Source organism: Elgaria multicarinata, chromosome 5, assembly GCF_023053635.1.
Source record: "Elgaria multicarinata webbii isolate HBS135686 ecotype San Diego chromosome 5, rElgMul1.1.pri, whole genome shotgun sequence".
Taxonomy (NCBI): domain Eukaryota; kingdom Metazoa; phylum Chordata; class Lepidosauria; order Squamata; family Anguidae; genus Elgaria; species Elgaria multicarinata.
This window is the reverse complement of record NC_086175.1, coordinates 72795935-72819186: the sequence shown is the minus strand read 5'-3', so window position 1 is coordinate 72819186 and position 23252 is coordinate 72795935. Positions and strand designations below refer to the sequence as shown.

The window sequence follows — 23252 nt, the reverse complement described above, 5'->3', positions numbered from 1 at the left end:
TGAAGCCTTTTTTGTTTTTTTCCTGAAAAAATGAAGAAAAAATGGATTATGGGATGGTTTATTTTAGCGTGATGAATAAAATGTTTAAGACAAGGTGTTCAGATATTTGCTTCTCCAAATATTTTCTAAAAACTATGTACAGTATTAGATTATTACAATTTCTGTGCACCGAGGACAAGCAAGTCCTAGGTTGCAAGTTGAGACAACTCTCAAATGCAAGAGCAATTTGCATTTCGGCCTCTAGGGGGCACTGCCACTGAAGCAGAGACTGAAACTGATAGTGATAACTGTAGCTCAGAAAATGAGTCTGATTAAATTTCATGCATATTCATTGAATCTTGGTCCCCCCCCCCTTTTTCTCGGTTCTTTTTTATGGGAATGGGTGCTTTATGTCCGCTTAACGCTGTGGAGGACTAGCAGAGACATAAATAATTTTCTTTGTTACTAATGTTAATGGTTTCCTCTGTTTTTAAACTATTTTTTGCCTGCTCTTCATAAACTGGCAAAACCAAAGAGGTTCTTTACAGTTCAGGTGTTGTTCCTAACGCAATTCAGGAGCTTGTACCTCCATTTGTTACCAAAAAGTTAGTGGGGGAAAAGTAAATTCAGTTTGAATACACTGTACTTTTAATATACTAAATCTAATAATTTTATGCCAAACCAGCTTGGACATAATATTTTATGTTCCTAAAGTAACAAAGTGACTTTCAATCTGTAAAAAGTGCTAATATTGCATTATTTCAATTTTTCCAAAAATTTCCGCTTCCCCCCCCCCCCAGAAAAAAACAACACTTTTTTTCCATGTCTTAAAAAATTCTGGAAATTTTACATCTCTACTCTTGACTCTCTGAGCTTCACCTATGTACATGACCTTCACAAGGAGTGTATGGTCAGTTGTATACAGCTTTATATAGTAATGTCCTATCGATGTGAAAGGATCACCAAACATGTGGTTTCTTCCATTTTGAATTTAAGGAAGTCGGCTGATTAATGCCTGCTTCTTTGTGGCCCCTATCATTTGAATCCTTTTTTCACTTCTTTGTGGGAACATCTGTGGCCCACACCATCAACAACGGAGGTGGGAGAATGTCAGCATTGTTGTGCGTTATTTCTACTTTCTGTGTATTCAGAAGTGTCTAGTGAGTTGGACGCAATTTCCTGTGTGTTGCAGAGGAATTCAGACTGCAAAGTCAGTGTCTGACAGTGCACTCCCATGCTTTTTTACTCAGAGGTAAGCCCCATTGAGTTTAGTGGGGGTTACTCCTAGGGTAAGATAGCAACCTGAGATTTCATCATGATCAGTTCATGGATTACGATTTTCAAGTGGCCATCTAAACATGTAGTATGTGAATTATACAGATACATAATTGGAAACACATGTATCATATAGATATTAGGCAGCTTAGTTTACACTTGCTTGCAAGGCGGAGTTTGCTGCCATGTAAAATGCAAGAAAGCCCTTAGTGTGTGAACTGCTGGAGAATGAAAGCCTAAAGAGTTTTTCACAGCTCTTCTTAAGGCAGGATGTTAAGCAAAGGATGGAGGGAGTAATAAAGCAATATATGGTGGAAAAGCCCCTGTTTTTGCAGGAAAAGGTGGTGTGTGTGTGTGTGTTTTTTTAACCTGTACTAAACCTTCAGGGATAGCCAATGTTTCTTAATGTTTATGCTAATTTCTTCATGTTTTCCTTTCAGGATCATGCAGTATGGAAAATTGTACATTTGCAGAGTTCAATCGCATCGCATTTTATAGTACTTATATTAGACCATGTTGTGAATTGGTAAGTGGCTTTAATAAATAATGTCTGGTTTTGTTGCTCCCTGCTGGCATGTGTTAGCTATGATGCACAGCGATAGAATAGCGTAAGATGAAGTTAATTTTATATTGCCAGTAATATGCTGTAAGCCAGTGCTTTTGGGATAGAAACTCGTCTTTGTGGTCAACTCAATCTATTCCATTAAAAGGTAACATCTCTTATGTTGCCTCTTTGATATGAGGTTTTTTTAAAAAAATCTGGAACGCTTTGAGCTTTAGTATTTCATCATAGTGACTGGCTCCTAGCCCTCATTGAGGTTCTGTTCTTTGCCGTTTCTTTGGTGCTGCTTGCTCTCCATCAGTGTCATCCCATATTGTGTATTTCAGAAGGTATTTTATATACCAGCTCATTTTAACTGTTCTGTCATAGACTATTTCATGTCATTGTGTAGCAAGGAACTTGACTCACCTTCCTGCAGCCTTTCTGTCTCTTTCCTGTAGCAAACAAGTCCTTCTGTTCCAGCAATGAAAAGAAAGCTCAGCTTTTCTATGTAGCATAAGAACACAGCCTGCATTGAGAAACTTGTTGTTAGGAGGATTCTTTGCAAACTGGGAGCACAATTTGGTACTTGATAAATTTTGGTGTAATGGTTTGAGTTGCATTCAAAATCTGCAATTAAATCAGAGCTCACTGTTGCCTAAATGCAGGCTATTTTTAACTTTTGCTTCATATTATTTGCCTTCAGAGTAGTAATGATAAACATTTGTGTTGTTTTGTAGGCTCATGCCAAATTTGTAAAGTGTTCTTCAAAGACATATAAATCAGGTACGTAAACTGACAATGTCAAGTTAGTAAGAAAATGTTGTCCTCTTTAGTTGGCTTATCTATCTTGTGTTCAATACCTCAGTCCTGGGTTTTGCTCTGCTTCCCAAAGGCAAGGAAGCACAAGAAATCATATTAGTGGCCTAGCACTGGCACATACCTTCAGATGTGTAGGACCACTGGAGCTTTGTTTTGGATCTTTATCTTTGTCTCTCTTCCCCTCTCCCCGTTTCTTCCATAGGTGATATCTGCAAAATATGGTGTAGAAAGCCAGTTCGAGAAATCAACAAATATTGTGATATAATTAAAATATGTACCTTTAGGCCACTTTTATTTGTGCCTGGAACTGATGACACAAAGAAATATGATCCCAGGTAAACAGCATTTTTGATGTTCATTAAATGTTTCTTTTTTACCGTTTACAGGCTTTAAAATAGAAAACCTGTGTATGTTTTGCAACATCCAAAATAGTAAAAATAGTAATGTTGTTAACAGGTCATTGTGAAAGTAACCATAAATGAACTGGAATGATTTATTCAGTGACACTGTGAACCTTAAATTGGTAGATCTCCAGATTTTGGGGGGATTTCAACTCCCAGATGCCTCTGCCAGCATGGGCAATGATCAGAAATGCTGGGAGTTAAAGTCCCAAACATTGGAGATCTACTTTCTGCTCACTCCTGCTGTAATGGGTTATGGCTGCAATCCTAAAGATACCTACCAAAGAGAAAGTCCCTAAAGACAGAGTTGGACTTACTTCTGAGTAGACACACTTAGGATTACAACTTTATTTATTTATTATATTTCTATACTGCCCAATAGCTGAAACTCTCTTACTTGATTATGGATCTTTATTAAAAGTGCAATCCTATGCATATTTAGAAAGAAAAATAGTCCTACAGCTCCCAGCGTGCCTGTCCACCTGACTGGCTGGGGAATGCTGGGAATTGTAGGACTTTTTTCCTGCCTAAGCATGCATAGTATTGCACCCTAAATGAATTCGGAATGCTTGTGATTTCTGGTATCTTCAAGAAGGGCAAAAAGGAGGAACCTGGGAACTTCAGACCAGTCAGTCTGACATCCATCCCTGGGAAAATTCTGGAGCAGATGATAAAGAAGTCAATCTGTAAACACCTTGAAATCAATGCAGTGATTACTAGAAGCCAACATGGATTTGTCAGGAACAAATCCTGTCAGACTAATTTGATCTCATTTTTTGATCGAGTAACCTCCCTTTTGGACTGTGGGAATGCTGTGGACGTCATATATCTTGACTTCAGCAAAGCTTTTGACAAAGTGCCCCATGATATTCTGGTTAACAAACTAGCTAAAAGTGAGCTAGATGGAACAACTATTAGGTGGATTCACAGTTGGCTACAGAATCGGACTCAAAGAGTACTTACCAATGGAACCTTCTCAAACTGGGGAGAGGCAACGAGTGGGGTACTGCAGGGCTCAGTCCTGGGCCCAGTGCTCTTCAACATTTTTATTAATGATTTGGACGAGGAGGTGCAGGGAACGCTTATCAAATTTGCAGATGACACAAAATTGGGTGGGATAGCTAATACCTTGGAAGACAGAAACAAACTTCAAAGTGATCTTGATAGGCTGGATTGTTGGGCTGAAAACAACAGAATGAAATTTAATAGGGATAAATGCCAAGTTCTACATTTAGGAAATAGAAACCAAATGCACAGTTACAAGATGGGGGATACTTGGCTCAGCAATACTACAAACAAGAAGTATCTTGGAATTGTTGTGGATCACAAGCTGAATATGAGCCAACAGTGCGATATGGCAGCAAGAAAGGCAAATGCTATTTTGGGCTGCATTTATAGAAGTATAGCTTCTAAATCACGTGAGGTACTGGTTCCTCTCTATTCAGCCCTATTTAGGCCTCATCTAGAGTATTGCGTCCAGTTCTGGGCTCCAAAATACAAGAAGGACGCAGACAAGCTGGACCGTGTTCAGAGGAGGGCAACCAGGATGATCAGGGGTCTGGAAATAAAGCCCTATGAAGAGAGACTGAAAGAACTGGGCATGTTTAGCCTGGAGAAGAGAAGATTGAGGGGAGACATGATAGCACTCTTCAAATACTTAAAACGTTGTCACATAGAGGAGGGCCAGGATCACTTCTCAATCCTCCCAGACTGCAGGACACAGAATAACGGGCTCAAGTTAAAGGAAGCCAGATTCCAGCTGGACATCAGGAAAAACTTCCTGACTGTTAGAGCAGTACAACAATGGAATCAGTTACCTAGGGAGGTTGTGGGCTCTCCCACACTAGAGTCATTCAAGAGGCAGCTGGACAAGCATCTGTCAGGGATGCTTTAGGGTGGATTCCTGCATTGAGCAGGGGGTTGGACTCAATGGCCTTGTAGGCCCCTTCCAACTCTGCTATTCTATGATTCTATGATACATGTACAGGTGATAGACTGAACTAGAAATTTGTCATAAATTGTTGTTTTAAGATTTGTGCATAGTTTCAAGTGCTGATTTATTTCAGTCTTAAGTATTTATTACTTATTTATTGTATTTTTATACTGCCCACTAGCCGAAGCTCTCTGGGCTGTTCACAAAAATTAAAAACCATTCAAAGTATAAAACAACAGTATAAAAACATGATATAAAATACAATATAAAAGTACAACCAGGATAAAATTAGCAGCAATGCAGAAATAAATACTTAGGAAAGAATGACATTTAACATGAATATTTTTGCATTGCAGTGATTGTCAGTTTGGTGAGCTAAATTTGGAGAAACTGAATCAAATTGAGACATTAGAAGAAGTTACTGATATAACCAAAAAGTTTGCGGTAAGCCATTACTGTTTTCATTTTATCTGAAATGTTAATGCTGCATTAGCACTTGAAGTATAAGATTAATATTGGCTGCATGGATTTTTTTTAAAGACATGTTAGCTTCTATTTCAGTAAATTAAAAATAATATCATTGCCTTATTGATGTCTTTAACCTTATTTACTCTCCATGTTCAGTTGAAGTTAGAAAATCCTTGTGTCACTGACTTACACTGTGCAATAAAATTCTACAGTAAATGTATCTCACCTTGCTTAGTGTGTATTGAAACGTTTGCTGCTATGTAGTGTAATCTTAGTAGTGTCTATTACAGTGTCTTTACTTGGAAGAGGATGAGCAAAAATTTAAAAAGGAGATTAAGAAGAGTTGAATGATTTATTTTTAGTATTTTTGATGATGTATCATTTGTAATGATCAAACATCATTAAAGTTATTTCTATGCTGATGAAAGTTAGGTTCTGTGAGTTCCATAAGCAGGGCATTTTAACAGAAAATGAGTGCACAATCAATGTTGTTGATAACCCTTTGCTTTTTGTTCTTCCTCATCCCCAGAAAGATCAATATTTCATCAATGGCTTATTGGAAATTGGAACTCAAATAGATGCTGTAAGTTTGTTTTCAACTCTTGTGTTCAAATACTGGAAGCCTTTTTGATGTGTCAGAATTCCATGCCTTTTCTTTTCTTTTGAAATTAGGCTCATTTATAGCAACTGCAACCTTTTTTGTTACATAGAATTCAAGATCGAAAATGCAATGTAGTCCAGAATGTGATTTGAGATCATGAGCCTGCTGAAAGCCACTATCTCCCCACCTCAAAGCATGAACAGCACTAAAGGCTGCTGTTCCAAGTAACTTGGAGCCCTGAATAGGACCCTCATTTTATCTTATGTGAACCGCCCAGAGAGCTTCAGCTATGGGGCGGTATATAAATGCAATAAAATAAATAATAAATGATTACATTACAACATTTTGTTTTAGGTCTGACTTGTTTCATCTATAAAAGCAGTTAAATGAACCCTCACTTCCTGCCCTTCCTGGAACATCCAGTAGCCTGGGCTCACCCACCCTGCCTCTGCTTTTCCACTTTGAATATATCAGTACCACTGTCACCATCCTTTACTTCCTTCCAATCCTAGCCCATACCTGGTCATAGACTGCCCTCTAAAGTGGAGATAAAATGAATGGATGACTATTCTGTTAATCTTTGTATCAGTCTCTGCTTGGGGGTGGAGGAAGACCTAGAGCCATAAGAACATAAGAAGAGCCCTGCTGGATTAAATGGAAAGGCCTGTCTAGTCCAAGCATCTTGTTTTCAAATAGATGCTGGAGACAAAGCAGCCTGACAGGACAGGTTTTGGCAAGACCCAAGCTCACAGGGGAGGTAGAAGTGGGAGCCTGGGCTGGGCTGCTACATGCAACACTGTTAACATCAGGGGAAATGGAATCTAAATGGCCAGAAACAATATTTATTCAAACAGTGAACTGTTAGTTTAGGCTTTCTTCCAGAAAAGTGCAGCTGGAACCTTCAACTATTACGTCACTAGGAATGTTCCCTGGCTGCTTCAGGCTAAAGGTGGAAAACCTGTGGCCCTCCTGATGTGTTTGGACTCTAACTCTCATCAGTTTAAGCTGATGGGGTCATGGTTAGGGATGATGGAGATAGTAGTCCAACATTTGGAGAACCACAGGTTCCCCACTCCTGCCTTAGGCTTCCTACTCTTGACTAATTTCCATAAATCATCATCAGTATTATTTATATGCTGCTCTTCCTACCAAGTTATGTAGAAGGTATATAGAATATCCCCTTTTGTTCTCCCATGTTTGCAATGGTTATGTTTCTTTATTTGTTTTTGGTGGTTCTTTCAGGGTTTTTGTTGTTGAAAAAATACTTTATGCACAGGCTCAAATACAGCAGGGTAGAGAAATTAAATTCAGTGTAGGAAGTGAATACTGTTAGCTCTACGGTCTACTGAGACCATTGTTATCCTGTTGGGAACAAATTAGATATTCTACTAGGAAACACATAAATTTCCATAGTGAATTGGTAGTAAAGACTAATAACAATGGTCAAAGGTCAAATCATTTTTTTCTAAATGTGAAGATACAGTGGACTGATTGAATAACAATGAGGACGTACTATGTAGGGCAAACAAACAAACAAAATTAATAAATGCCATCAAAAGAAGAAAATTACAATATCTTAGTCATATTATTCGAGGAGAAAAATGCACCATACTCCAACTTACTTACTACACAAGGGGAAATTGAAGGGAAAAGATCATTGGGAAGAAAATGAACATCACAGCTAAAAAACTTGAGGTGTATTTCTAAACAATTTAGAGCTGTGGCATCAAAAACAGCTGTAATGATAGCTAATCTCTGATAGGAAAAGGCACCATAAAGACAAAGGAATAAATACTGTTGCTGTTCTTCGTTGTCATATTCGGTATCAAACACAAATCCTGTTTTCCTTTCTTAAATGAACAAGGGTTATTGATTGAAATCATTTTTAAAAATATATAGAGTTTTGTAGACAAATGTAAGCACTTGACAGATGTGCATCTATTGGCAGTTAATGCCACATGGCAATATCTGTACGTGTTCCAAACAGGATTCTCGATTATTTCAAGTTAAATATTTTACGTAATAGTACCTTGGATAATTAAAGTGACACTGACCTTCCCTTTATTTAAAATAGAGAGCCTTCTGTGTTGACGAAGCTCTTGACTGGATGAAATATGCAGATGACATTGGTATTTTATATAAATTAGAAAAACTTGGAGATTTTTGCTGGCCTTTTCTAGAAATTTTCTTTGCTGAATGTAAGTATACAAAATGTTTCATTGAGTGGTTTATGGGGGAAATGTTGTATACCTATGACTTTCTTTAATCTTTCTTTTGTAGAAACAACTCTTGTTTCATTGTTCCAATCTTAATTGAAAGTGATTTTTATCTAGCCTATATATTTTTGGGGGAAGATATGACTTTTCACTTTTTTGGGGTGTGGGGAGGTTTATGATTTGGATCCAGAGATTCATCTGCTGAAGGGAATTAGTAGAAGGTAACCTTTCTGATCCCTCATTTCCCTAGCAGCCCTCCTGAAAAGCCCCTCCTGGTGGCCCTTACTGAATGGCATTGGCTTTGGCATGGAAGGGTTTAGGGGGAAGGGGGAGATAGAGGGAAATTAGCTAGAGTTACCCCTTTGTCCTCTGCTCCCCATGTCACAGCCCATCCCATTCGGCAGGGTCTTCCAGCCCTCACAAATGGTCTTTGGGAAGCTGCAAGGGACTCGAGAGGTGCAGGGTTCATACTTGGTCCCTAAGGTCCCTAAAACTCCCTAAACTGAAACAAAGCCCCTAAAAGTCCTTTTTTCAATCCTAAAAATGGGTATATGGATTTTTTAAAATTTATGTAATTTTTTATGATTATTAGTATAATTTTTTAGGCAAGTTGCAGCAATTCAGGCCTGATATCTTTAAAAATTGGTAAGTTTCAACCTTTCAAACTTTCGTCCCGGTTACGACGTTTTATTTCACAGTTTTTTGAATGTTTTCTTGTGGCAACATGTTGACTAATCTTTTCAAAACCTTTGGTAACATTTATTTTAGAGTCACAAACAATACATAACACTTCAGTGTCACTTATAATTTTTGCCCATGTCCCGATTTGATGTACAAGTGAATCCTTTTGTAGCAACCAATCTTTACTAGGATGGCACTTCCCCATTTAACAAAGTTAAACCTTTGACCTAATTTTTTTCATATCTTCTCCAAGCACCTATAACAAAAAACCCCCCAATCTTAGCCCTCCGAATAACCTAACAGAATAACCTAACAGTCTTGGGATGGAAAAAACACAAGAAGTGGCCAAGGGAGACCTACAGGAAAGAAGAAAGGTACAGCTACCACAAGAAATGCCAACCAAAGAGGAAAGACTCTATGGCAAAAAAATTAAAAAAAATTAACAAGGGGAAAGGGCCCTGAAGAGGCAGTTTAATGTTGTACTTGGGACAAAAGGTTGAATTTTCCAATTTTTAAAGATATTGGGTCTGAATTGCTGCAACTTGCCTTAAAAATTATACTGAAAATCATAAAAAAATTCATAAATTATTCAAAAAACCTTATTTTTGGTCTTCTAATATGGCTAAAATAATAGATGAACTTAAAAGTTGGGTTAAAGTTAAAAGACAAGCTAAAAATTGAACTAAAAGAGTTAATATGCATTGGAAAGAGTAAAAAAAAAGTTTTTGAGTTTGACCTTAACCGGCTTAGTGGTAGATTTTGTTTTTTTAAAACAACAACAACATTCTTTTAAGTGACGTTTTTGTTTCCATAGTTTTTATGAGTTCCCGATTTTGTTCCCTTTTTTGGACCTGAAAGTCCCTAAAATAGACCTGAATATGGAGTATGAGCCCTGGAGGTGGGAAAGTCACTTTTTGGACACCCTGTTCCATAAGCAGATGTCTGGTTCCAACTCTATGGCATGGTTTGCATATAACACTTAATCAAGATATTTTGGCCTAACTGTGGTTTGTTTGAACCCAGACAAGGGGAAGGGCCTGTGGTTCAGTGGTAGAATGGCAGAGGAGATTCTTTGCATGCAGAAGGTCCCAGGTTTAATCCCTAGCATTTCCAGGAAGGGCTGGGAAAAGTCCTGTCTGAAACCATGGAGAGCTGCTGTGAGTCAGTGTTTGACAGTACTGGGCTAGATGGACCAATGGTCTGACTCCATATAAGGCAGCTTCTTATGTTCCTAAACAGTGGTTAACCTTTGATTTGAAACCATGGTTTGAAGTTTGTTTACAAATTCTGACTTGCTTTAACTGTGGTTTGTCATTATGTCTGAACCCAGAATTTTGGCTTGTTTCTGTGTGCTGCCCAAAACTCACTGAGATGCAGGTGTAAAAAAGAAAAGAGAAAAGGAACCCCTCCTCATGCTAAATGGCTGTTGCTTGCTCTCCCCTCTGCCCAGACGTTTCTTCAATCTTCGTTCTTCCTCGCAACAGTCTTCTTTCCATGCCCAGGTCCTCCATGAGCACAAGGCAGAGGTGGGATCTGACCTCCAAATGCCAAACCAAATATTTGCCCCCTACAAAGCGTTAAATAAAACCCTCACCATTTGGCAGAAGGGAAACTGGGCTTGATAATTTCCAATTACAGGAAATGAATGTCTAGACCTTTCTAGAACTCTGCTGGAACCTGGCCTTAGTGCCAGTGCTTGCTCTGCTCAACTCAGTAAATCTCCTTGGCACAAATTCTTTTATCAGCTCTTCTTGTTCTGTCCTGTACCACCATCACAATTGGTTCCTATCTTTATATCAATTTCCCCTTAACGTGAACTCTTTGTGCAACAAGCATTGTACAGGTGTGCAGCTTATAGATCCTGTTTATCCGTTCTACTCTTGCTTGTTTCTACTACTTTCCCTTGGCCCTAAAACCCTCTTGGCTTCCCCAGTCTGTTCCCTTCCTGCTTGCACACTCGCCTGCACTGGATTCTGATCTTTTCTCTATTTTAAACAAGATGCCTTGGCTTACCACTCAAGGAAGGGACCCTCTACCCCATGTGAATACGGCCATCGGTAGCAGTAAATAGTTAAACCTACTGCTTTAATTGTGGTTTATTTCTCCTTGTAGACAAACATCATATAATTAAAGTTGTATTGGAGGACTATGATTTAGTAGAAGCATTTGAATCTCAGTACTGTGAAAATTGTATAAAGGTAAGATTTTTAAAAGTTACATTTACAAGCATTTTAGATGCTAGTTGTAATATTGAAACACTGTTCCTTTTCTGTTTTCATATGATTGTTTGCAGCACAAGAATATACAAAATAATTTAAACTGAATATGCACCAAGGGAAACCAACCATCTGAAAAAGATGAGTTAGGCCTAATCTACACCAAGCAGGATATTGCATTATGAAAGCGGTATATAATATGTGTTAATGGGCCCCAACAGTTGTCAGTGCACTTCAATACTGCTATAAAGCAGTAGTGTGGCTCCTGCCTTTTATATACTGCTTTCATAGTGCAATACCCTACTTGGTATAGGTTAGGCCTAACTCATCTTTTTCAGACAGTTTGGTTCCCCTCAGTGCATGTTCAGGTTAAAATATTTTGTATAGATTAGGCCCTTGTCACCCTGGTGCAGGAATAGTTTTACTATTAATTTCAGTGAAAATGCTAGTTCTTTGCATTGATGGCTCACTACCTTTTTGATCTGGGATTCCTGTTATTCTAAGAGATGCACCTGCATACACAAATATCTTGGAAGTAGAAAGAAAGTGTTCATAATGTTGACATGCATTTGTAAATATGCAGGACTGTCCATAAATACTGTTTTATCATTGGCTGTTCTCAGCATGTTTTGATTATTAATGCTAGATGTTATGTATTACAAGAATCTTAAATATAATTTAAAACCATTCTCATTGTTCGAGATGAATTGGATGCACTAAATCTTTTATTTTACCACTGAAAATTCCTTTCAATTGATGTTAATTTTAATTCATCATGTTTTATAACAGAAAAGTGAGAGTATGAAAATGAGGGGGAATGAAGCATTTGCTGAAGAGAAGTTTGATACTGCTGTCACGTCCTATACAAAAGCTATAGAGTTGTGGTAAGGGATACATCACATAACCGAATAAGGATATAGAAATGTGCATAAATCAGAGATTGCAAGTTTCCTGTATGGATATTACAAAGAGAACTGCAAGAATATAATTCTAATGTAGGGTATATTGGCGCCTATCAAAGGCTGCAGGGTTTTCTGGCATATCTGGAATCTTGAATAGTGCCAGATCTTGCCTTATTTGGAATTACCTATTTACTTTCCTGTAATTTAATTTTGTTCCCTGTTTTTATTGTTGAACGTGTGAGGGGTAGCATCTTTTCATGGAACAGCTTCAGCCATTTTAAATTGAGACGGGAGTTCTCTGGTTCAGATCTTTAAGCTCTAATAGAATGTCTGAAGCGTTAACAATTTGTGAATACTCCTCATGATTTATCACCTTCATCTAGATTGTGGTTTTAATCTTTCCACAAACAAAGTATTGGTCTCTGTTTTTTTCCCTTTTGGCAGTCATTCCCCATTTCCCACTTATTCACACAACATGTGCATGCACACAGGCAGTATCACGTGCATGCATGATGGAATCACTGAGATATCATTGCATGCCTGCTTGCTGCCCAGCAGATTGGTCCTGGAAACAGTCGACTGTGCAAATGGGCAAATTAGCTGGGTTGCAGGCACGGGGGGCATGCAGTGGGACTCCTAAGATCCCATTGTGTGTGCTTCCCACTACCCAACTGACTGGCACTGAGAACAGCTAAGGAGCATGTTGTTCTATATACTCCTCAGTTATTGCCAGCACCAGTCAGCTGGGCAGTGGAGTTGAGAAAGGAGGCTAATTGGCTACTGTGCGAGGGGGGGGGGGGCTACAAAACACACAGAAGTTGGCCAAAGGCTTCATGAGGATCACAGGTTGCCTGTATGTGGCATACACCATGGTAGGTTTTCAGAAAGCTTTCCTTCTCCGAAAAACAATAGCGGAATAAAAATGGTCATATCTGGAACTACTTCCAGTAGCAATGACGTCAGGGAGAAGTTACAGCAGGAAATGTATCTTGGTGAACTCACCATATTCACATGGTTTTCTGCTGAAAGTAAATGGTGTGGCCCTAGGTGATACCCAGCCTTCTCTGCCATAATTGTGATGTTCAGATATAGCTAGGCTGACATTGTGGGCTGCAGGTGTAACTTTTTCTCAATTCTCCCTACTCAAAGGGGGCCAGACAATAGATACTAATCAAAGAATTTGTTCTGTAGATCGCTACTTTTTAAAACTTTAGTTGGATATTACTGTTTAGTGAAACCCAAATCAGGACATAAAAGTCAATTTGGATATTTACATATAAAACTTCAAGATTTATTCCAGCTCCAAACTTAAGTTGAAATAAATCCATGAATAAACTTTCAGAAGAGCATTTAAATGAAATAATTTTTTAAAAAAAATACATTTCTATACCGCCCCATAACCAAAGCTCTGAGAAGTTTACAAAAAAATTCATAGCTTTGTGCTTTACAAACGAAATGCAATCTATTTTTAAGGCCTGAAAATCACCTTCTTTATGGCAATCGGGCCCTCTGTTTCCTTCGAACTGAACAGTATATGTAAGTACATATTTTCCTATGGAATTCATCTAAATGAAATCAAAATGTAGTGCTTCATTTCTTAAATCCAGTTAATTTAGTAGGCTATGAAACATTTGTTCTCCATATCTGTAGAGTTATTTCATAGAATTGCTCAACATATCCTGCACCTACTTGCCTTAATCAAGGCATGGGGAAGAATGAACTTAAAGCCATAGGAGTATGAATTGCATCATTTGTAGATCACACAAGAACAGTTTCAGGATGAAAAGCAATTGCTTTCAGTTGATTGAATGGAAGAAGTTCTGGAAATGGGAAATGAATTCAATTTTTTAAAATATAATCTCTTAGTCTTCAGAGGTATTTCATTCTAAAATCCGTTTTTGGAATTCTGAATGTTAAGGATGCTCCTTGGCTTTGTATTTAGTGCACATTAGTCTTAAAGTTTGAAAATGTGCACTTTTGAAGGCAAAAATATACAATATCCAAGAACCATGGAGGTAGTTAGGTCAACTTTGAAACTGCAAATATTGAAAAAACCAGTTTTTCATATGACTGCTCAAAGCAAAAAGAAAAAGAAAAAAAGCCGAAGATTCAACTGAGTGAGTGCAAGCTCCTTCCACTAAGCAGCTCTTTGGACCGCAGCCAATGTTTTCTGATAGTGATTGCAGAAACTTTAGTTTAGTATGAACCAAAAATGAATGTTCAACATTTGATAAAGCCAAATTCTGCACATATGCCATAAGCAGGTAAATTCTGCAATGATTGCTTACTACTTAACTAACTGTTCATGCTAGGTTAGATATTTTTCTGTTGGTGGGAAAAAGGGATGACCTTATTCACCAAGTACTTTTCTGATGCCATTGTAAACTATTTCCAGATTGGTTTTGGCATTTCTTTAATTGATCTGGTTTGCATGTAATGATAACTCATCAGTTTAAAAAATGCTGGGTTGTTATGCATGAGTGGAAGAGTGTGGTTTGTTGTTGAGTTAACCACTGGATCATTTAGTTCCCAAACAACCATGCCTCAGATCCACAAGTCACAACTGTGCCTCAGATCCACAAGTCACAAGTCAGATCCACAACGTACAATTGTGAGTTGTGTGCTAAAGCAGAAGACGTGTGTCTGCTTCAAGCAGCACATCTACTCGTGTACAACAACCCAGTGGTTTTTAAACCGATGGGTTGTCGTTATGTTAGAATAGGGCCATTGTATCCTTGTGAGGCAACTCAGAAGAAAGCCTGGGAGGCATGTGCTCCCTAGTAGAAGGAAGGGCGTGGCCTTACAGTTGTCCTTTGTTCAGTAGTCGGTGGAGTAGGGGAGGTGAGGGACTTTGGTATGGGAAGCAAGGGCTGTTTCTCGCCCTAGTGAAGTCAAAATTTGAACCTGGCTTCCACTAGGAGGAGATGTTATTCCATGGGTGCTACATCTACTCTCAAGAATGGGAATTTGCAATAAATCGAAATTTCCCCCTTTTAAAGGTAAAATTTGCTTAGTTATTCAGATTAAGCCTTGCAGTTTGAAAATCTCTTCAGTTTGAACAAGAACATCTTACTTAATCACTTGTATCTTAAACTTGATATTTTTGTTTTTAGTAAAGCCCTGTGGGATGGGAAAAGATCCATTGTTTTGAAGCCCAATTGGCCAAAGGTTAGTTACATTTATTTTGTAGATCTATTGTTATTATGACTCAAGTCTTGAGGACACTGAACTTAGCAAGCATTTAACCATTATGTAAACAGGAAGCTGGTAAACTTGCAGTTTTGAGCTATTCTTGTTAGTTATAAATCACGGAAAATGTTGGTGTCACAGAACTTATTCCTGTATATGGGTAGGTAAGATTTGATGTCCTTGCACTCTTCTTGGGTTGAAAGGATGCCTGTCAGTTGTTTTTAGGGCATGTCTCATTACCCCCTTCTCCCATTTTTAGTGAGTACATCTTAGAATAGTGTTTATCAAATTGTGCTCCAGTGTTGCTGCCCACCCATTACCTTCAGTAGAAGGGAGGGATAGAAGAAACTGGTAGTGTGGGAAGATAGTTAAGTGTGAATGGAGAAGGGGAGTTGAATAAGAATGCCTGGAAAGGCGTGTGAGGTGAGGAGGAAAAAAAAATAAAATCAAATGTCTTATCCACTCAGAGCCCCTGGATCAGCAAATTAAGGCTCAGGATTAGAGCAGCTGCTTTGCATGCTGAAGTTCCCAAGTTCAATTTCTGGCATCTCCAGGTAGGGCTGGAAAAATTCCTGCCTGAAACCCAGGGAAGCTACTTCCCGTCAGTATCAATAATATGGGGCTAGATGGACCAATGGTCTGACTGGGTATAAGACAGTTTCCTATAGCAATAATTGCCAGCTGTTAATGCCAAATTATGCCTTCATCTGCCACCATTTTGTAAATGCTGGGTTTCTGTCATTTTCAGCTCTCTGGAGGAAGACCCTGGGGATAGGAAATTAGAGAACCTCTGCATTAGATCCATATTGTGTTAAAATATAATCTGTTTAAAGTAGCTGTACATTGGTTGTACCTTTCCCTCATGTGTAACATAGGGTTGTACCCAAAGCTCCCATGGACATGGTTCCACTCATGGAAAGGATGTTGTCAGTGCCACTTATAGATGGTGGTGGAAAAGAGGTTTTTACTGTTTCCCTCTGCACCTCTACCAGAGGTGCGGGTGGGGGAATCCTCTGCAGCTGTGTTGGAAGTGGCATGGAGAAGGCTGCAGACAGAGGGGAAATTGGCAAAAATCTGTTCCTCTTTCTGTCACAGAAGGACACTTTTTGATGCAACCTATTGCATATTTGCAGTTCTTTAAAAAAAATAGAAGAATTGAGAGAGAAGTATGCAAAATGACCATAGATGGAGTTCTTATCTAATCTGCCATGAACTATACAACTGTTCCAATGCAGCTTTTATATTAAAGGATAAGCAGTAGTTACAGTGGAAGGAGCCATCTATCATATGCTGCTTTTATCTGAATTCTGTAGGTCTCCGCACTGTCAGCCCAGCTGTGAAAACTATGTAGCTATATTCCTTGATATGGTATGAATGCTTGGTTGTTTTTCATACTTCTCAGCTTCTCCAACTTGAAGACATGGACAAACTGCTTTGGAGGTTTAAGGCCTACCACACTCCCTAGTGAAATCTGCCTATGCTGGGTTGAAGACATGGACTCTGGAGATGGTTAATACCTCTTTGAGGATGGCAGGTCTCTGCTACGTTAAAGGAAGCATTACAGTGCCCTCTATTAAAGAAACCAAATTTAGATCCAATGGTTTGGGATAATGATTGTCCAGTATCCATTCTTCCATTCTTAGGCAAGGTGGTGGGAGTATACGGAGGCTTCTCACTTCCAGGCAGTGCTGGACAATTTATTTCTTTATTTTATTTATTTATTACATTTTTATACTACCCAATAGCTGAAGCTCTCTGGGCGGTTCACGAAAATTAAAATCATGAAGAGCATAAAAACAACCAAAAATCTAAAAACATAAATACAATATAAAAAGCACAACCAGGATAAAACCACACAGCAAAAATCGAGATTAAAACAGCAAAGTTTAAAATTTAAGTTAATAGGTGTTAAAATACTGAGAAAATAAAAAGGTCTTTAGCTTGCGACGGAAGGAATACAGTGTATACAGGAATGGTGATTATTTAGATCCATTACAATCCATTTTCAGGTCTGGTTTGGGATGGAAGCAATCTTAGTCACTCTAATAGATTACTTACACAGGAACATGGGTGGGGGAGGGGTGGGGGAGGGATTCAACCCTCTTTGTGTTCTTGGACCTCTTGGTGGCTTTCAGTATCATCAACCATGGTAGCCGTCTGGACTGTCTCTTCAGGTTGGGCCTGGGATGCACGACATTATAGTAGTTTCTGTCTTTCCTAGAGGATCAGTCTAAGAAAATGATGCTGGGAGATTATTGCTCTTCCCTGTGGGGTACACGTCAAAATGATGAGGGGAAAAACACTATGTGAAACCAAAAAAAAGGAAGAGATAGTCTCTAGTGTGGGGAGCCACAAGATTCTGTCTTGTCCATTATGGCTTTTAACATCTCCATGAAATTGTTGAGGGAAGTCATCAAGAGGTTTGGGCTGAGGTGTCTTCAGTATGCAGATGATAGTGTGCTCTACCTTTCATTTCCATCTACTCATCTTAGGGAGGCCGTGAAACTATTAAAGCAGTGTTTGGAGGTGTTTTGGGGATGGCTGAAGGAAGCAAAAAAACAGACTTTCAGACTCCTCAGTCATCATTCATTCAAGTGGGGCTGTTGTGTATATGGTGCTGATTGGTTTTAACTGTTAATTCTTTTGTTCTTATTGATTTCGTTGTTATACTTGCTATGGTTTTTTATTTTAAGTTTTGTTGTACACCACTTTTGGAAGATTTAAAAACTGATTATAAATCTAATAAATGCATTCATACTAACTGGATAAATGAGATAGTACAGTACTCAGGCTGTGAATCAATACACATTTACCAGGGTGTAAACTGTATTGAACATAATGGGACTTCCACCTGGGTAAATCTATACAGAATTGGACTATTTCACTATCATATGAAGAGGATACATTTATTGTTAAGCATTATAATTTGGAAAAGCTTCCTATTTTAGTGGCAGTGTTAAACATTTTGTTCTTTGTTTTTGTAGGGACACTATCGATTCTGTGATGCTCTATCACTCATGGGGAAACTCAAAGAAGCATTACAAGCCAATGAGAGAGGTCAAGAGCTGTGCAGAGATAATCCTGAAGGAATTAAGGATCTTATTCAGCAACATGAGAAACTTAAAATGCAAATTGAAGAAATTAGAGGTTCTCCTTTTTTAAACTATCTCTAAATATACAGTAAAATACTTTGTATGATAACGTTTATTCAGTGGCTTGAATAGTGTTTTTTATTTATTTAGTTGTGAAGCAAAGTAAACACAGAATGAAGAAACCAGTATTTCAGAAAATGTAAGTTTAATTCCAGATAACTAAATATATCAAAGTAAATAAAAATCACTATATTAATAGTAAAGGAACACTATTTGCTATTGATCGTTTTGGTGTGCATCTGGTTTGGTTCTTCAAGCCGTAGGCCAGAGTGTATCTGCAAGATTATTATTCTTTTACATTTAGGTTGAAGTAGAAACACTACCACCCTGTTGCCTTTTGGTTCAGTTCTCACAAACACTAATATGCATTAGAACTGTTATCTGCACATAAGTATCCCTTAGAATAAGGCACGTTTTTACTGTTCTCCACTCATGCTGTTTTTAATTATGTTAAAGCAAGTCAAAAAAAATTATTTGATTTAAAAACGTATATACTGTCTTTTAGCAGCGCATCCCAAATTATTTACAAAAACAAGGTAAAATACGTAAGTAAAATACAATAAAAAACACTGACCTGGTTCACATGTAACACCCAATTCCTGGCTTAAACAACTCAGGAATTGGTGCAGTCAAGTGGGAGTGCTGCCTCTTGCTTGCTCGCTACTTCCACTTTCTGAAACAACCCAAGAATGCCCTGTTTCTGGGTTGCTATTGTGATATCACTATTTATTTATTTATTACATTTCTATACCGCCCAATAGGTGGTGCTCTCTGGGCGGTTCACAAAAATCACAACCTGGAGTTCTGGGTTGTTTAGGGGTTAAACAACCCACAGTTAATCCAACAATCACCCAAACAAACCAGGAGCCAGTGAAGTTATTTCAGTACTGGCAAGAGATATTTCCACTGCTTTTTCATTGAAGTCAGGATACTGTTTTGTGTACTGCTGTAAAATTCCAACTCCCCTCTGACTGTTTTAAAGAGGGGACCTGGGTTCCAAAGGAAACAAGAGCCCTGGTCATGCATTCAAGAGCCCTGGTCATGCATTCACTATTTTATTAATGAAGTGCAATTACTTAAGTAATTAGATTATAGTTTTAGGATTTTGAACTATCTGGGGTGTTTTTTTTTAGCAATGTGTTCTGCTTTATTCATGTGGTAAAGCTGTTTTTCTGCTGACCCTTGAATGATTGTTTTAGTTCTTCAGCATCTGCTTCAGTCCACACCCAAGAATCAAAGAAATCTAACAATGAAAAGAAAAAACAGTCTGACTCTCACCACCACCTTTGTCAGCAGAAGCAAACGAAGGTATGTTTCTGTTAAGTTGTTCGTGTTATTGATAGGTGCTATTAAGAAGACAGCATTGTTAGATTTTCCCTCCAACATGAATATTGTTTCCTGGATTGTGATATTATTCATTGTGTCATCCACAGCATTGCTGTGTGTTGACCTTCTGCTACAGGATAGGTTAGGTTTGTTTCCTTTTCTCACACTTAAATTTAAAGCTATCTGAAACAGAGAAGCAGTCTGCTAGGGATATTTCAAGGACTGTGAACATGTTGTTGGGGAGAAAAATAACCCTGCCCTCTCCAGTACTAGATGAGAAACTCTATAACTCAGGTGTGTCACATTCCCTGTTAAAAATCATTAAAATAGTCCTATTGAAAAGTGGCTTTCACTTCCAAATAAATAGGCCTAAGATCAGGCTATATCATGTACTTAGAACTTCACAGAAAAAAAAAGAATTGTAATTAACAGACAAAATAATGTTTTTATTCATATGAAACTGAAAGCAATGTCCAACTAGTTAAGTTGTGAGGTCATAATTTTGAGAATTTGAAACATTTCAGAACTCTGGGAGTTGGGGGCATAAAAAGGAGTATAAACTCATCCACATAGGCTTAGGGCACAATCTTATGGATGTTTTGACAGAAACAAAGTCCTATAGCTCCTGCCCTTCCCCAGCTAGCCATTCTGGCTGGAGTATGCTGGGAATTGTAGGACATTTTCCTGTCTAAAAATCCATAAGATTACATCCTTTATGAATGTTCTGAAGAGAGATAGGATGTTATTTCTTGGATTCTGCCAAAAGTGACTAGCTAATATGATATGTAATGCTCCCAAGCTCTGAAACTTCCTACTGAGGAAGACTATGTTGTTTGTCTGCCACCAGGCAAATACATTTTTTTCAGGCAGGGCTTTGGCATATAAACTGGTCTGTTGCTGAAGGTTGGGTGCTGTTTTAATTGGTTGGGTGCTGTTTGTTTATTGTCGAGTTTTAAATTTATTTGTTCTTACATTGTGTAAGATTTTGTTTTTAATCTGAACCTTATTGTTAGCTACTTGGAGTGCCAGTTTTGGCAGAAAGTTCGGATATAAGTTAATGAATTAAAATATTCTGGGAATATGAATTAAAATATTCTTCCTTCCTTCACTAGCTTGTACAGAAATGGTTTAAAGGGAGGCATTTTATTTAGGAAGCAGAGACACGTCTGCAGTTCCTATCAATCAACAGCAGCGAAGCTTGCCTCTACATAATATGTCCTCTGAGTCAGCGGGCTTTCCTTTTCAGGCAGTTATTTCGGGCAAACATTGTGACATGCTCTGCTTTTGTGAGCGTGTGTGGGCACGTCAGGACCAGGAGAATAATACTCAGGATTTATATAGTGGATTCAGATACTCAAAATGCTTTCACATACATGAACTTTTAATTATTACAACAGCTCTGTAATAGAGTTTGGTATCCTTATCTCCGTAATGCAAAAGGGGGAAGGTGGGATGTGCTGAGTCAGAGAAAATGGCTTACCTATGGCTTCCTAGCGAGATCATGAAAGAGTTGAGATTCAAACTGTAAACATAGAATTGCCGCTCAGTCTCTTAGTAAATATGCTCCACCAGCTCTCATATTAGGTTTTTCTGAATCAGGCATCTGAAGCTTTACAAAAAGGATTTTTAAATTTTTATTAAAACCCTCTGGTGATGCATTGGAGGAATTGATTCTGTTAAATTTGATAAAAAATACAGTGAAGGCAAAACCTGCCCAGATGGCCTGAGTTCCACTGAATTTCATTGAATAGTACACAGAGGTGGTTTACATTCCCAGAGATCCTTGCATTGTACAAGTTTGTAATGGCACAGGCACTGCAAAATGTTCAAGTGTTGCCAGCCTGCTTTTGACTTTGAGCACAGTTAGACAATTAAGCTAATTTGGAGCTAAAAACTTACAGGAGAATAGTCAGTTCTTGGTGGAAGTATTTGAGTCCTTATATTTCTTTGGATGAACATGTGCTATGCTTGTTATCAATATAAAATGCCCATTTCTCATCAAACAACAAATAGAAAAATAAACTTAGCAGGCTCAAGAAATAAAAAGGAGAAAGGGCAATGACCATTATGGTCATGTGCAGCTTTTGATTAAATGTTCCACCTGTTGTAGTTAAGGTAGACAGGCTCAAATCACTAGATATCTTCTCAAGTTTAAATGTTTGTAACGCTTGGATTTGTAACGCTTTAGAGTATCTAATATGTTTCTGTTACAATGACAGACTAATTCACATTTTATCTTTTAACAGGTGGCTGCTAATGCGCTAACTAAAGATAATAAAGATCAGCTTTCAGATTTTGCCTCAGGTAAGTTAGTGAAATAGTTGGGCTGTATGTGCTTATACTGAGAGCATCCCAAAGCATTTTGAGATACAGTGTAGGTGTTAGATGCTCAAGTAAAGGCACAATCCTATACATGCTTAGACAGAAATTTGATTTCCATTATTTAAATTGAAGCATTCAGATCCATTTATTTTTAAACACCGTTTCCAAAAACGATTTGGAGTATGTGCGCCTTTGTTTGAGTCATCATTGCAGAAACAAGGGTCCAACGGGCTGTCCTTCATAAGAGGATGGCCTCCATTCTCCTTCAGTCAAAAATATTGAATTCTTGGCAAAATCAAATTAACACATTTGCTTTTCAAGGAAAAGTGCCCCGCCTGGCTTTAAAATTGTATTCTAAAAAACCAGGTAATGGAGGCTGGGGACTTCCAAAATCTTGCATTATATTATGAAGCCTTCCAGATACGACAGCTTCATTTTATTATTATGAAGGCAAATAAAAATTGGGCATGCTTGGAAGAAGAAATGTTGAATAAAGGCCCCTTATGGGCATTATCCTTTCAATCTATAAAAATAAAGGAATTAAACAATATCCAAAACCCGTACACCAAGACTATCCTTCCAATTTGGAAAATGTGGCAGTCTCCAGTGCGGTCTCCCCTTATCCTAATAAAGTCATATCCGGCTAAACACAATAAACACAACTACTGTATTAAATTTTCTGAATGGGAAAAGAAGGAATATTTTCGACTGAAAGATTTCTATGCCCAGAATAAACACAAAACAATAGAACAACTTAGAGTTGATACAGGAGAATTAGGCCTGGGATGGCTGCAAGAAGTTCAATTATCCCATCTCCTTAGGGACACTAACACAAAGATACACGCACTTAGAACTTTAACAGCATTTGAACGAGCAATGTTAATGGTAGGAGAAGGAGGGAAGGGAATAGTATCTTTAGTTTATACTATATTAATAGATGCCCAGATGGGTACAAAGGAGGGCTTGAGGAAAGTGTGGGAAGATGATTTTGAAAGAGAATTAGAGGAAGCTATATGGAACAAATTATGGAACAACAAACCATTTAAATCAGTGGTTCCCAATTAGCTAAATACTGCGGAACCCTTGTTTTTCAAATGCCAAGCCAAGGCCCCCTACTTTTGAAAATTTTGTTATCTCTATGGTAGTTATCTGAGAGAAGCATTTTTTTGGAAAAAAAATAAGGGGTAGCCCCTAATAAGCAAAGGATTTTAGGTATACTAAAAAAACA

The 23252-nt window shown here is 38.1% G+C and overlaps 2 protein-coding genes across 3 annotated transcripts in view; one reads left to right on the top strand and one right to left on the bottom strand.

Moving 5' to 3' along the window:
* Positions 1-23252, top strand: part of TTC3 (tetratricopeptide repeat domain 3) — a 79823-nt gene that overhangs the window by 4195 nt on the left and 52376 nt on the right. For both annotated transcript variants that reach the window (XM_063126634.1, XM_063126633.1), the window contains exons 2-15: positions 1695-1780; positions 2536-2581; positions 2820-2952; positions 5308-5395; positions 5949-6002; positions 8095-8218; positions 11030-11115; positions 11923-12017; positions 13509-13571; positions 15149-15203; positions 18209-18371; positions 18467-18515; positions 19576-19684; positions 21949-22006. In XM_063126634.1, the coding sequence (XP_062982704.1) occupies positions 1706-1780; positions 2536-2581; positions 2820-2952; positions 5308-5395; positions 5949-6002; positions 8095-8218; positions 11030-11115; positions 11923-12017; positions 13509-13571; positions 15149-15203; positions 18209-18371; positions 18467-18515; positions 19576-19684; positions 21949-22006 (1198 nt within the window). In that variant the 5' untranslated portion in view covers positions 1695-1705. The remainder of the gene's footprint in view (positions 1-1694; positions 1781-2535; positions 2582-2819; positions 2953-5307; positions 5396-5948; positions 6003-8094; positions 8219-11029; positions 11116-11922; positions 12018-13508; positions 13572-15148; positions 15204-18208; positions 18372-18466; positions 18516-19575; positions 19685-21948; positions 22007-23252) is intronic.
* Positions 1-23252, bottom strand: part of PIGP (phosphatidylinositol glycan anchor biosynthesis class P) — a 76763-nt gene that overhangs the window by 11567 nt on the left and 41944 nt on the right. The window lies entirely within an intron of this gene.